The 15,022-nt window shown below is 39.4% G+C and overlaps 1 protein-coding gene across 1 annotated transcript in view; it reads left to right on the top strand.

Moving 5' to 3' along the window:
- LONRF2 (LON peptidase N-terminal domain and ring finger 2) overlaps positions 1–14,797 on the top strand; it is a 33,945-nt gene extending 19,148 nt beyond the window's left edge. Inside the window, exons 5-12 of the mRNA XM_021538709.2 lie at positions 296–521; positions 2,491–2,587; positions 2,921–3,035; positions 4,257–4,378; positions 5,193–5,351; positions 8,317–8,479; positions 10,428–10,577; positions 10,912–14,797. Coding sequence (XP_021394384.1) covers positions 296–521; positions 2,491–2,587; positions 2,921–3,035; positions 4,257–4,378; positions 5,193–5,351; positions 8,317–8,479; positions 10,428–10,577; positions 10,912–11,070 — 1,191 coding nt within the window. The 3' untranslated portion in view covers positions 11,071–14,797. The remainder of the gene's footprint in view (positions 1–295; positions 522–2,490; positions 2,588–2,920; positions 3,036–4,256; positions 4,379–5,192; positions 5,352–8,316; positions 8,480–10,427; positions 10,578–10,911) is intronic.
- Positions 14,798–15,022: the final 225 nt, after the last annotated feature.

The raw sequence follows: 15,022 nt of genomic DNA, 5'->3' as shown, positions 1-15,022 counted from the left end.
AATAAGAGAGTGAACCTTTTTCTTCAGAAAACAATGTGATGCCTTCAAGTGGGGTCAGTTGTGTTTGTGTTTTTTCTGCTGAAGATCTTAGTCTGACAGGAACGTAATTTCTAGAGGCTGGAGCTGTAGGGACAGGCATGGCCCTACTTCATGCAATTGGGAAGTGACCTTTGATACAGACCTTTCTCAGTTGTTAGGCTCCTTGTGGGAACATTGATCTATTGCTAATAAAACTGACAGATAAAAACAAACCAAAGTTGTCTTATGCTGTATATAACTGTTCTTATTCTTTTAGGATACTATGTTCAGGTTAACAAAAACCCCGTCCCAAGAATCTGATGTATTCAGAAGCACTGAGTCCTCTGTTACCCATCATGTTCTGGATCTCTACTTTGATGAGAACAAGAAGTCTTTGGGAGCTATTCTCTCCAGTTTACCTGGGGTTGGCTTAAAAAGAAAGCTGTCCAGTGATACGAGGGATTTGCAGAGTTTGGATGTCCCCAATAAGATTCTTAAAAAAGGTTTGTGTTGTGACTTAGAAAAGTGATTTCTCTTGCACATACTGTAAAACTATAAACTTTTTTACTCTCCTCTTTTTATAGGAGTCAATAAAACGTTCCCTACAGGAATTGGGATAATATTTTATTCTCTGGTGTGTCTGTTTCTGCTCTGACAACGTATTTACCTTATTCCAGAGCAGCTTAAGTTCACTGACTGAAAGCTGTATTGTTCTTTCTCAAGTGGGCTATTTCCAATGTAATATGTGTATAATGCACTTGCAGTTTAGTCTTCATGTTGGTAGTGCCATTTCCATTTTCTAGGTCTCAGCTGTAGCTGAACTTTATTGTCTTTCTATATGATTGAAAGATGGAGTAAGCCTGGAAACTAATCCTTAACTGGCATTAGAAATGGTCACATGCAACTTTACATGAAATTTTCCAAGTAAACAAAGAAGCCTTTTAATGGGTAATAAGCCCCCACCCCCCAGTTTTCTGTTACTTGATAGCTGTGTTTACAATTTGCGTGCTTCTCAAGCTTCTAACAAAGACCTCCAGAGTGGCTTTAGTGCTCAGGGCTAAAAATGCTGAAGGCAATACTTTACTGAGTAGTGTAATAATTGGTTAACATAGACTTTGAAAATGTTGCTGTGCTGGTATGACTTTTTTCCCTTAGAGATAAAAAAAACCCAACCTACACCTCGATGAGTTTGACTTGTGCCTGAAAATGTTGCAAGTCTTCAAGTACAGCTGTCTGTCTTTGACCTCTACAAAAGATCAATAATATGGCCAGTTTTTGATCACCTTGCTGTGGAGGAAAAAACCCTGTACTTTCCTGTGAACAGCAGACTGTGTACATAGATTGTGAAATGTGACCCACTTGTATCTTTACAGGGAAGGCCAGAGATCGTGTTTTACCCATAAACACTAATTTATGGTGTGTTCTAGGTCCCAGTGCCACGTTACTATTTGCAGAATTAACTCAGCCAGGTTCTTGCAATTACTAAATGCTAACATGTGAGATGTAGGTTAAAGATAGGACTGTTTTTCTTTGTAGGCCACATACCACCTGTCCTGTCTGTGCTGGAGATAAACCAGATGCTGAGCATAAGTTATTCTTTAACAAAGCATCCTAGTGTTTTAACTCAACATAAAAAGTAGAGCTTTTAAAAGATCAAGAATTTGGTTAATAAAAAACATGTGGAGGCAGCAGTCACGGCTCTGTTGCAGCTCATCACAAAGATACAAATCGTAAAAAGTTGAGAATTTGCTTGTGTAAATGTCAACAGAAGCTGGAGTTGAATAATTTTTGAGCCTAAATAATGCTGCTGTGAAGTTTGAAGTGCATACCCTTAAAGCGAGTTAAACCCAGAGATATAAACCACCCCCAGAAATCAATCTGGGTACAATTTTAAGTGAAGTGAAAGCGTCTCTCTTTGTAGTTTGTTGAGACAGTAAAACTGTGTTAGCTAATGCAGTTGCAGTAGTCCTTTTAACTTTTAAGCTGTCTAAAATTTGGGATTTCTACAGCAGCCTAGTCTAGAAAAATGTAAGCCTTTTTATATTTGTAAGAAAAATTACCCTTGCTGAGAAATCCATAATAAACAGTGATGAAATATTTTGACTGTGTGTAAACAAATTAAATTCTGGACTTAATGTACTTGAAAACATCTGGCCTGGCTGATGTGGGGGTAGTGGTGGGAAAGCAATAGCAGAATATTTTAAAAACTAGCCTAGAAAAACCCACAACACAATCATTTTTGGAGAAGCAAATAATGGGTATTCAGCTCTAAAGTGTATTGTCTGGCTGCAGACATCATCCTCTGCTCTCCAAAAGATCTGCCAAAAATCTAAAACTTAGTTGGGAAGTATGTTTGTTAGAAACAAAACTTAAGAAAAGACAAGAATTGGATTTTTAATGAAAAAGTCAACAGAAAAAAGATTGGAAAATGCAATCATGCCTACATCTTTAATATTCTTCTTGACTACTTAGATGGAGATGTTTTACCTGAAAACACCACTGACACTTCAAGTGAAATACCAACAACTCTAGTGGATGCATCGGACTTTGAGTGTTCCCTCTGCATGAGGTATGACTGCGTTGACCTGGCATTAACATCACAAAGCCTCTCTAGCTTCTGAAAAAAGTTATCCTGGTGTAAGAAGAGAATGTCTTAATCACTACTGTGATCCTTTTTCCTGAACCTTACATCTGGTGAATCTTTACAGATGCAGTTTTCTCCATTGTTTATCACTTGTAAAAATGAAAATCTCTTTTGTATCCTTGGATAACGCTGTCACCTGTGCTTTATAAAAATGCAGAAAAAAAAAAGAAAGAGCTAGGACTAATCACTTCTCTCCACACATTGGGAATTGTTTTTGTTAACAGCTTAGCATTTTTTATTCCATGTTTTCATGTTAAGGTTGTTCTATGAACCTGTTACCACACCCTGTGGACACACCTTTTGCCTCAAATGCCTTGAGCGTTGCCTTGACCATAATCCACTTTGCCCGCTCTGCAAGGAAAAGCTGTCAGAAGTAAGTATATGTCCTTGACCCAATTAACAAAACTGCACAAACTTGTGTTCTTCTGAAAACATCTGTGTGGATATTTTCTGTGCTCTACTTGTGAGCTGCATCCAAAGCAGTGTGGCCAGCAGGGTGGGTGAGGGGATTCTGCCCCTCTACCCCACTCTGGTGAGACCTGCCTGGAGTGTTGCATCCAGCTCTGGGATCCCCAGCACAGGGGAGCAAGTCCAGAGAAGGGCCATGAATGTGGTCTGGGGCTGGAGCACCTCTCCTGTGAGGAAAGACTGAGTGTTGTAGTTGTTCAGCCTGGTAAGGAGAAGGCTCTGGGAAGACCTCTTCTTGGCCTTACAGTATTTCAAGGGGGTTTATGAAAAGATAGGGACAGTCATTTTATTAGAGGGTAATGCTTTTAAAGTGAAAGAGAGTTGTTTTAAAGAGATTAGATGTAAGTAAAAAGTTTTTTCCATGAGGGTGACGAAACACTGGAAGAGATTGCCCAGAGAGTTGGCAGATTGTCCATCACTGGGAACATTAAAGTCATGTTGGATGGGGGGGCTCTGAGCAGTCTGATCCATTTGAAAATGTCCCTGCTCAAGGGGTTGGACTGGATGACATTTAGAGGACCCTTCCAGCCCAAACTTCTATGATTCTGTAAAAGCAGAACAAGACAGTACTGACACCACCAAGCTGTACACAGACCTCATTTACTCAAGGATATATTTGGCATTCAGTGGAATACAGATGGTTTCACTGGTTCTTAAAAAAATGGAGGCTTCCAGTATCACATCAGGCTCATGCCTGGGGACGTCCAGCCATAGCTGTGTTCATACCAAATTTCCAGTTTATGTGGAAACTGGTATATCAGGAATGGTTGCTCCTTGGTCAACACTTGTCAGCAGCAGACACAAGGTATCCCATGCCTAGTGCTTCTTGCCAGTAAGCTGACAGCTGTAGATGAAGAAGATACATGTATCTTTGCAAAAGTGAGGATGGACTGCCTTTTCTTCCTGGTAGTACAACTTTGCCAAAAAAGGGGATGGAGTTAAAAAGGACGGTGGGGTGAACCACATAGGCTGAAGTGGAAGTTGTGATGCCCGGAGGCTGAAAAGGGTAAGGAATTTGTACAGTCCTAACTAATGTGTACTTTGGCTTTGGGGGAGAATGGGCTGGGATGAAGGGATGTTACTTCTTTTCTTGTTACCAGACTTAAGAGTTGACTGTTCCTTGTAGTTTCTGGCAAGCAGAACTTACAAGAAGACCGTCCTTACAGAAGAACTGATAGTCCGTTACTTGCCAGAGGAATTATCTGAAAGGAAGAAAGTTTATGATGAAGAAATGAAGGAATTGTCAAAGTAGGCTCTCTTTATACTACTGATAGCTGTTAAAAAATGTATTTTTCAGTCTAAATTACTGAAGAAGATTAATTTGCTTATGAAAATGCACCAAAAGAATGAATTTGTAAATGAACCTGCCAGATGTTTTGTATTTTTGATGTGTATGCTGCATCTAGATAAACAAGTAAGAATGTGCTTGGATGGTGGAGAGGCAAAACAGTATTCTTAAAATAAAGATAATTGCTTTTTCCTATGAAATAACATAATAGCTTTAGAAGTTATTCTGGGAGTAGAATTCAAATTATCATTGGGTTATACTTCAGGTCAGGAAAAGTTCAAGGATCCAGTTTTGTCAGTGACTTGTGAATGTTGTGGTGTAAGTCAGCAAAAAACTAAAACAAAACATGCAGTTAATCCTGAAAAAATGAAGTGGATTAATAGCTTTGAAATCAAAAGGGTTTACTGAATTTGGGGATTCTCTGCCATCTTGCTTTGAACATGGCTGGGTCTTAAGTACTTTATTACTGTGAAAAGTTGTCACCAAAATCTTGCCATATGTGTAAGCTATATCACTGTGCATGTTTTTTGGCAATTGGCTATTTCTTGAGTTTTTTTCCTTTATGGAAGTAGGTTAGAGGGATTGTTTACCTAACATATTAAGGGAAAGAGTCCTGAAATATTTTTTTGTCTTGTGAAAATGGCAAACCTTAAAGACATATGCATTTACAAAGATTGAGTCTAAGGAAGCCATTTGTCTTGTATTAAGGATATATACTGAATATAGCAGCACTCAGAAAAAAAAAGGTGATTTTTTAAAACAATTTTCTTACAGTTTGAATAAAGATGTTCCCATCTTCGTATGTACCATGGCCTTTCCTACCATCCCTTGTCCGCTCCATGTCTTTGAACCTCGTTATCGCCTAATGATAAGAAGATGCATGGAAACTGGTACCAAGCAGTTTGGCATGTGCTTAGCTGATGAATTAAAAGGGTAAGGAGATGAGCTGAGAATGTCCTGTTGTTGTAGAGGCTGCTGTGAGCTAATGGAATACTGCAACACAGTATACTTGTCTCCCCAAACCACTGTGGTTCCTTCCAGTCCTGTATGAACCAATACTAAAGTTGGTTACTTCTTAGTTTTGAACTTTAAACATTCCTTTTTACACGAAGATGTAATTTTATTACTCCCCTGTTGGATAATACCAAGAATGCAACTCATCCTGCTACTACAGGCTCCAAAAATAGCATTTAATTGGCTGTGTTTTTGGAAAGCTTGCTGGCCTGTTTGTTCCAGTGAAAACTGACTGTCTGGGTAAGGTTCTCCCTCTGTCTACTCAGTTTAAAAAGAAACAAAACAAAAATAAAACAAAACATCCAGACCTCCCATTGCTTTCCCGAAAGTGGTATCATTTTAATGAGACAAAGTATACACTTGGCTGAGAAGTATGTTTTGCTGCTGGATGTTGAATTTGAATGTTTGTCTTTACTGCTGTGTTGCAATGTCTAAACTATCTACAGTGAGTGGGTTACATCGTCTTTCTATATGATCATACCTTTCATTCATATTTGTGAATTCTGACACTGATGTTTTTCCAGCTCCCTATGCAGAGACTGACTAGATTAAAGGTCCCTTAGGACACAAAACTATTCTCTGATGCTATGAAAGCCTTCAAGTTTAAGTATTTCACAGATAATGGGGTTTTGAGACCATGCTCGTGGAAGAAGCATGAGGTGATCTTGAGAGGTTTGCCTTATGAAGTGCAATAGTTGCTGACTTCAGAAGCTACATTGGCAGCCTGTAGAATGGATGACAAACATGGGAATTTTTAAGAACACATTAGGCATCCTCAGGAGCAGCATTTTTGTGTGTGATCATCACTGGAGCTGAGAGGGGGGCAGTCTTTACTGAGGCTTGGCAGCCTTTCCTTGTCCACTCCATGCTTCTTGCAAGGGGGGAAATTTTACTTTTCTCCCAGACTGGACAGTAAGGTAGCTGTAAGAATACAGGAGATGCTGCAGCTTCCAGTCAGCTGTGGCTGTGCTGCAATGCTGTTTGGCATGCTGTCAGTACTGCACACAGTGGACTTCAGACTCCAGCAGTAGCTGATGCTCCACAGTCCCTTTCAGGTCTGTCACCAATTTTCTGGAAGTGAATACTTGTGAGAGTGAGGATAGAATTACCCTAGGACTTCAGTGATAACTCTGCTGACATCCCTGCAGGCTTGTGGAAGGCCAAATTTATTTGGAATCAGGTATAGTAATATAACAGAGGGCCAAGGTATTATGATCCCCAAAACACAATAATTAGTTTGTTACATAACATCATGAAGGATATTTTAAATTGTAACAGTATGGTTAGGTTTCTGTGTCCTGTCTGTTTTGAGTTACTAAAATAATCAAACTTTTTGAGCATGATGACTTAAATAAAACACTGAAGCACAGGAAACCTTAATCTGCAGACACCTGGCAGGCTGTTCCAGCTTCTTGCACAAGTAAAGAAGTTCTTCTGTTTATTCAAAATTGTGAAATCAGCTTGGGAATACAAGAAGTGGGGAAACTTGTTTTGCCTCATCTGCTGAGACAGGGATACATACCTCCCTTTAAAAACACAGTGACAAAGCATGTTTAGTTCATTACCTTCCTCTGTTTTACTTCTCCATTTTAATTTATAATTGGTAAAAGAATATAAGCTCTTAATGTTGTCAGCACATTTTATGCCTGTCTCCAGGTACTTTCTTGTCTCTCTGATTCAGGTCCCTGTCTACCCAAAAGTACCTCTTCTAATAAAAAAAAAGAAAAAATCTTCACTTCTATATTAATTTCTAAATCCAGTATGAATGTCACTAAAATCGTTAATTAAAAACAATTATATAGCTATTTAAATAGTGTATAGTGTAATACTGCTATAATAAACTAACAGACCTACTTTTTTGAATCAGTCCTACTGGTAGAGCACCAGGACTTAGCTGTGTGGAGCTCTGCTCCTCCTGCTCTTCCTGATTTTTTCCTGTACACTGGCTGGGAAGAGAATAGTTGTTCACAGTGGTGAGCTTGCCCCCTACCTCTCCCAAACCCATGATTCCTGGTAGAGCAGAAACATGAGTAATTTCTTCATCACTCCATTGTAAGAAATTACCAAACCCTAGTAAAACAAGCATTTCCATGATAAAAAATTTATCTGACCCTGTAGGGTTTGGTATCTTGAAATGAGACTAGATATAGTGCTTTCTCCTGCTTAACAGCAGGCTGAGGTATAGGCCTGCAAATGTATTGTGGTGAAGAGTCATTGTGTAATCAGCCTCTCTAGTGAAATCACTGCACCACAAAGGTAGAGTTAAGTAAGCTTGATAAAGTAAAAGTTAATTTCATGCCTTTTCTCAGGGTGTTTTTTTTTTTAAACACAGTACTACTTTAAATATAGTGGATATAAATGCGTTTTTGAAGAGGGTATTTTGAGTTTGATTTGACTTTTTTTTTTTTTTAAAGGAAACAAATGCAAGAAAATACTTGTTATATAGGAAGCTTTTTCTTTCTAAAGCCTACAGTCTTCTGTTTACACCTTGGAGTAGGGGGATAGCCCTCACAGCCATGCATTTGTTTCTCACTTTCTGTACTTTCCTTACAGTATCTTTACCCATCTTTTTTTCTTTGCAAACCAGATGAATTTGCCACCAGCAGCTGGCAACTCCCAGCATGAAACATGCTTCATGTAGTTTGCTGTCCCTTTCCAACCCTCCCACCCCACAAACCTGCCCTGAAAATGCTGCTGCCCAGGTCCTCTGAGGGAAGGCAGAAAGGGTGGGGGTTGTGTGACTTATGTGAGTAAGCAGAAATGTATTGTCACCAAAGCAGAAACCTCTTTTAAGTAAGAAATGGTGAATTAGGCCCATTATTTGTCCTGATGTCTATAAACACTTGTTGATGACTTCCACTTTTATGCCCTTCTGTCATTTCAGATTTGCAGATCATGGCTGTATATTAGAGATCAGGGACGTAAAGTTTTTTCCTGATGGACGCTCAGTTGTTGATACAGTTGGTGTCCGTCGTTTTAGGGTCTTAAGCCATGGCCAGCGAGATGGATATAACACAGCAAACATCGAGTATCTTGAAGATAAAAAGGTGATCTATGGTGCAAAGTTATTCATACCCATGTATTGCTGGATTCACTTAAATAGCCTTTCCTTGTTGCATTTCAAGCTAGCTGTGCATTATTTTTAAGCCAGTATGATTACAAATACACTAAATCTCTGTTTTAAAAACCATGGAACAAACTTTGTATCTTCTTTCCCTTTCTTCCCTTATAATTACCTCTGCTTAAAGTGTTACACTCCTTTCATGGATCTCAAAGTAGTTTCTGGGATGCTGAGGTCATAGTGTGTAGGTGAGGTCAGAGTAACATTTTAAAACTGGTACAGAATTTAAAGCCTTCTAAAAGCACATGCTCCTGTTGGTAGAGAACTGACTGTTCTCTTGCACTGAACAGACAGTTGGCACATTTCATATATCCTCCCAAGTTTTCATTTACAGAACAGGTCCTCAAATGTAGTAGTCTGCTCTTAAAATGGGTTCTTAGGGGCACATAGTTAACCATGCCCTGTACAAGCATCCATTAGAGCTGACTGAGAGCAGAGAAAAATGCAGAGAGGAGAGTAGCTTTTAAAAACAAGTCCTCTTAGCAAAGCTGCTTCAAGGCAAGTGTTTATGCTGGGTGTTGGCCGAAAGGTGAATTTTTGGCCATACTTTCTGGATCATCTTCAGACCATATCTATAAAACCTTGGTGGCTGTTAACATTGAGCTTAGCAGTAATCTCGTGCTGGTTGATGAAGTCGGTTGGGTCATACAGCTCTGGAGCACTCTCACAATTGAAGTGAAAGTCTGTAAAGCCTTAGCACTGCTTTTCTGACCTGTGCAGGGTGATAGAGTTGTTTGCCAGGGCATGAAAGGTTGAGTTCATGGAGGTGTCCCTGCCTTTGAAAAGCTGGAATAGGCAGTCTGCTCAGAGTGAGGGCTGTGCTCTGTTTAAATCCTTAGTGAAGAGTAGTGGAACTCGGGTATACGGGCATTGTTTATAGATGGTGCCAGAGATCCACCTCTTCATAATTAGAATGAGATTTACCTTGTCTCACAGTGGAGGCTGGTGTCTGTTCAATGCCCTACATCCATATGTCTGATGGTCAGGAATCTCAGTCCAAAGATACCTGTTTTATATGCTCTTAGATACTTTCAGATGAGATTAATTGTTCTCTAGACCTGCTTCTCCTTGATTGTGAAGGGCATCTAGAGCAGGTAGATCAGATGTGTACCTGAGTGAGTGGTGTAGGTGAAATCACCCATGTGATGTGCACATGTTAAAGGGAAAACAACCAAAAAAACAACCCCAAACAAAAATCCAGAATCCAAACCCCCCAAAAAACCCACAAATCACCAATTTGTAGTGGTTTTTGCTTATGCTTTTTTTTTCCTCTAATAGCTAGTAGTAGGCCTGTGCAACTAAGACACTGCTTCAATAAGGGTGTTTCTTCATGGCTGTTTCTGGTATTGGGAAAGCATCACTTTCCCTGCTTCCTACCTGCTCGGGTGTCTACCCTCCTCCTTCTCCTTGGCTGTCCTACCATGGCCTTACCACTTCTAGAAAATAGTGCTGGTCTCTGAAGTGCTGTAGCCCCCTCGTCTCTGTGCTCGGTGGCAGTAGTGTTTGTTTTGTTTTGCCAGATGATGTACCAGTCCAGAGGTCATTCTCTGACAGGGACTTGAGGTTGTGGGTTTGAGATGATAAATATGTCCCAGGATTAGAGAGCATACTCTGCTATTATGCCAGCATTTAGGAATGGATAATACTGAGGCAGTTACTGCTCCAAGAAATACCACATCAGAACACCTAGGGGAGGGTAAAAAAACTCCAGCATCACAGGTTTGAAATCTGAGACTTAGGCTCAGTTGGTTTACATAAGGGCATTTGAACAGCTGTAGTCACTGCATTATTTTGCTTCGTTTGCTTCTGGGGAAGCATATGGACTCTACGATATCAAACCTGTTTTGTTCCATCTCCCTTCTTTTAACAATAAGGTTGAAGGACCAGAATATGAAGAACTTGTCCGCCTTCATGATTCAGTCTATGATCAAGCTGTTGCCTGGTTCACTTCACTTAAAGACAATATGAAAGTGCAAATTCTCAATCATTTTGGATCTATGCCAGGAAAAGAACCAGAGCCACAGGTAATAAAACCTGTCTACTTATGCAGCCTTATTCTACACAGAATTTTAACACTAGACTATTTTCTGACATATTTTTGCTGTGGTTTATACAGTCTAGATTTACTTACCCAATTTTGGTCTGTCAGCCTGAAGCATGGTAAACAATATACCTGTGTAATTTGGTAGCTGAAGAGATAAATCTTAATGGTGTATACAGATAAAGAGGACACCTGCAATTAAGTGTTCAGTTGTTGCTTGTTTTGTGACTTTCTTAGCAAATAGAAGGCGACAAGGTGATGTTCTTTATGGGGCTGGGCTGGTGAATACATAACTGTGTTTTTCCATCTTTTTGCAGAGCAACCCCAGCGGTCCTGCCTGGTACTGGTGGCTCTTGGCAGTGTTGCCCCTGGAAAACAGAGCTCAGCTGGCTATACTGGCTATGACCTCCCTGAAGGATCGTCTGATTGCCATCAGGCGCGTATTGATATTTGTGACTCGCAAAAGACCTAGATAACATGGACTTCCGTTGTGAGTGGGCACCAAAAACATCTCATGACAGGTTGTTCTGGGGGAGGGCAAAAGGGGATGGGTTGTTTTTTGTATTTTTTTAAGATTCCTTGAAAAAGGAACAGCCCTTTCTGACTGTGTCCTGCATCCATTGATTGCATTGGTTTGTTATCTGGGTATTCACCAAACCTTGCACACTCTCCTGTTGTCCTGGTGAAAACTGAGCCTCTGCAGAGCTGTGCTACATTTAGAATGTAGCTGATGGATGTGGATAATTGCTTCAAAGTACTTTGATAGAATTGATGTTTCTAGTCAAGAGAGTTAAGTACTAGAGTAGTGCCATTGGCCTGCATGTGATCTGAATTTTCACTCAGTAGGAAGAGGAAACTGGACAGTGGATTGAAGAGGTGTTTCCTAGACTTTCTTGAAGGTAGTGAATAGAAGAGGAGTAATGCTGCCCAGCAGTGTGCATGAGAACTACAACCAACAGTACTCTCTGTTAGTGAATTGGAAGGCAGTCTGTCATACACCCCCATCTCTCTCTCTCTCTCTCTCTCTCTCTTCAGCAAATAACAGTCTGAGGAAAAAACTGGTTAAGCTGTTTGTAGTCAAGGCATCTGAGGATGTTTATCTGAAAGAATAATAGCTACTGAATAAGCACACTATTTGGTAGCCTTAGGTAATCCCTCCTTTGTGATTTACATGTTGTAGCAGAATAAGTATATACAAAATATTTTGGTTTCTTTGAAGAGAAAACCCAAATCCTAGCCAGTCTTACCGCTAAATTCAAACCAAGCCGCTCACTAAAGTATAATAAACACTGCTGTGAAATAATGATTTCACCCCGAGTATGAGGGAGGCGTTCTGCAGTTTGCTCTGAACACCTGCTCTGTGAGTGGAACCAGCAAGGATGAAAGGTGGGGAGGTTTCCATCTCCCTCCTTCCTGCAGTGTCATGCTGACCTCCTGTTACGTTGGGGTGGTCTCTACTGAACGTGTTTCAAACCGAAAGTATTGTAGTTAAGTACCAGTTGCTGTATGTGACGGAAATCAGTCCACAGTAACACCATGAAAGGAGTCACAAACCGAACCTACAAAAGCACGTCTCAATGCAAGCTTCAGTCAGGTGTTAATCTTCATTTGTCTCTTTGATTATTTTTTTATGCATTGTTTTGTTAATCTCTAACATTGATAGCTATTAAATTGATCGCTTGTCAGTCAAATGATCACCATATGCTCAACTGCCAATGAAATAACTCAGTGTTACCAATTCAATTGGCATAGTTTTGTATAACTAGAACTGATACTACCAACAGGGAAAAAAGTTGACTTGAACCTCCATGTGCTGCAAGCATAGTAAGACCAATGTAAAGACTTGTTCTTGTGCAGAAGTCTGGTAAGAAGAAATGGCTGCTTACCTAAATGGTCAAAGTGCCTGGTTTCTTTGTTAGTTTTTTTCTCCTTATTTGTCAGTGAAGAGGTATTTAAACTTTTTTTTTTTTTCCACTTTGTACATGAATTCTGGAAGAAGACTGCATTAAAATGCAGTAATTGGGATATATTACCTGCTATCTTTGGGTATTGTAGTTATAACCTCTGTGGTCTGGGAAACAAAAATTCCAGTTTTTTTTTCCTTTCAGCAAATGGCTACCACAAATGGTTTCTGTAACATACCCTGAATGTACTGTAACTGCCTCTACCTTGAACACGCCTTTTCTATTTAAGTGGTCTGTAAGTGTATTCTCTGAATTGTGAAGTGCGTAATATACAACCAATGATGTCATAACCTCTAGAGTAGCCTTCTGCAAGTTCTGCTACCACCACCAAAATACTCAAAATTCAAGTTGAATGCATTTCCTCCAGGATTTGAAGATGATGAAGAGGAATTCACTGAAGTATAAGGAATTGTTGTATTTGTGGGGAGGAAATGTCAGAAGTCAGTAGGTCTTCAGCCAACTGTTAGCTGAGCTACTGAAGGATGATTCACAAACTAATTCTCGGACCAGAAGATGGACTGTATTTGATCTCGCAATCCTTTCTGTTTAGCTTCCTGTTCTTCCCATTCCTTTCCATGCTGTGTATTTCTTCAAGACTCATTCATCTTGCTTGTTTGTGTGTCTGGCCGAGTTTTGAGTATTACTAGTTTAGCTGGAAGAGGATGTTGATGGTATTTGTATATTGCTGGTCTCTGATCTTATATGTGCTTAATTTTACAGATAGGAGTGCATTTAAGAAAAAAAAAATATCAAGGTGCTACTAGTTAGTGTCTTCTTGGCTTTGCCTCAGTAAATGTTAATGTTAATATTCTTCTCTGCAAAAGTGATTTTTTCCAGGTATCTACTTTTGAGGTACTTCTGACAGAAAACCCTATGAAATGAGAGGTTGTTTACTGCTGTTTTGTAATGTATAAAGACATTCTACATGGGACGTGACATTACTGTGTTCATGAAGGCCTGCATAGTTAATAGAATGATTGTTATTGAAAAGAAAGCTGAACTGTAGAGGGATTTTTTTTTAGTCAAGGTTTAAAGCAGTTTGTCAATATTTCAATGACTGATGTTTTGGATAAATGATAACAACAAAGGAATTGTCTGTGTATGGATGCAAGTAATAATATTAGCAGCCCAAAGCTGACATTTCTTCCAAAACATTGTATGCTGATCAAATAGCAAAGCTTTAATAAATAGACAAAATCACCACTGCCCTGTGGTACTTGGTTTTTAAGGGGAAGTACCAGTTTCATTTTTACCAAATCACCTCTGCCATATAATATCTGCAGCATCCAGTAGTACCTCATGGGAAAAGCTGTCTCGTTGCTCTCTAGAGGAAATGTCCACGTTACAGCCAGTCTGTGCTTAGGTGTAACTTGTTGCCAAGGTACATGTGGAAGCATTGGAGCTGAGCTCCTGGAAGAGATAGACAGGATTTGTTGCCTTTCTAGCTCATTAAACTTTTCTTGCTTGCTGTCCAAGCAAGGATGCTGGGATATATGATGAGTCTTTTCACTGTGGTGAATGTGGCCCTTCTTTATACATCGTAAAGAGGCCAAAAAGAAAAAAAAAAAAAATCCCTCTACCTCTACACCTGTTGTTCACCTGTAAAATTTCAAGCTACAAAATGATATATATATATTTTAACTTTTTTTGTCTTTCAGAAGCATACTAATTGTTTGCCACTGAGGCCTTTTATCTACTGTATTTTAATATGTTCATTTGATAGTCATCAAGATCTCTTTGTACTTCTAACCTGTAGAACTTGTCATGTTTCTTACTGCTCCTTTTTCCTTCTTCTCCAGTCCACTTTTAAATTGATAAATAGAAAGCTGTACACTCTATTCCTGTTACATTTTACACTAGTGGAACTGGTATTTTGGTAGCGCCTTAATTTTGCAGTTGTGAAATGATTGTATCAACTCTTATCTGGGGCTTCTGACCAGATGTAAATGAGTATGTTTAATGTAGATAAACTTGAAACCATTTTTTACTGTTTTAAAGCTAGAAATGAAATGGAGTGTGTACATATGTATAAATATAAATTATTAATCTGCACCTTTTTGTATCTAGTAAATACAGGAGAAGTTCATGTTCTAACCACATTTGGCACTTCTTGTTGCATAAACAAAGCCAAAACTTTTTTTAAAAATTGCAGTGTTCATTTCATGTGTATTTGCAATATTCATGGGAAATGTGTTTAATTTATGTGATATTTGGAATAAACCAGGTTGAATTTATGTGAGTGTGAGTTCATGGGGAAAGCTTTATCACTGTGAGAACTAAGAGCTAGAGCTGAGGTGAATACTGTCTGAAAGAAACAAGCCACTGATGAGCTGCTGTCAGAAAAGGGGTGATAGTTTGGTTTTCCTGACAGGAGCCCAAGGGCTGACAATTGGTCTGATGAGGCTTTAAGAAGCAGATGACATCCCAGCAGCAGTGGTTAGATGTTGGGGTTCATAAGTTGCAG

The sequence above is a fragment of the Lonchura striata genome, chromosome 2, assembly GCF_046129695.1.
Source record: "Lonchura striata isolate bLonStr1 chromosome 2, bLonStr1.mat, whole genome shotgun sequence".
Taxonomy (NCBI): Eukaryota; Metazoa; Chordata; class Aves; order Passeriformes; family Estrildidae; genus Lonchura; species Lonchura striata.
Note: the sequence above shows the minus strand (reverse complement) of the source record. Positions and strands in the feature narration are given on the sequence as shown.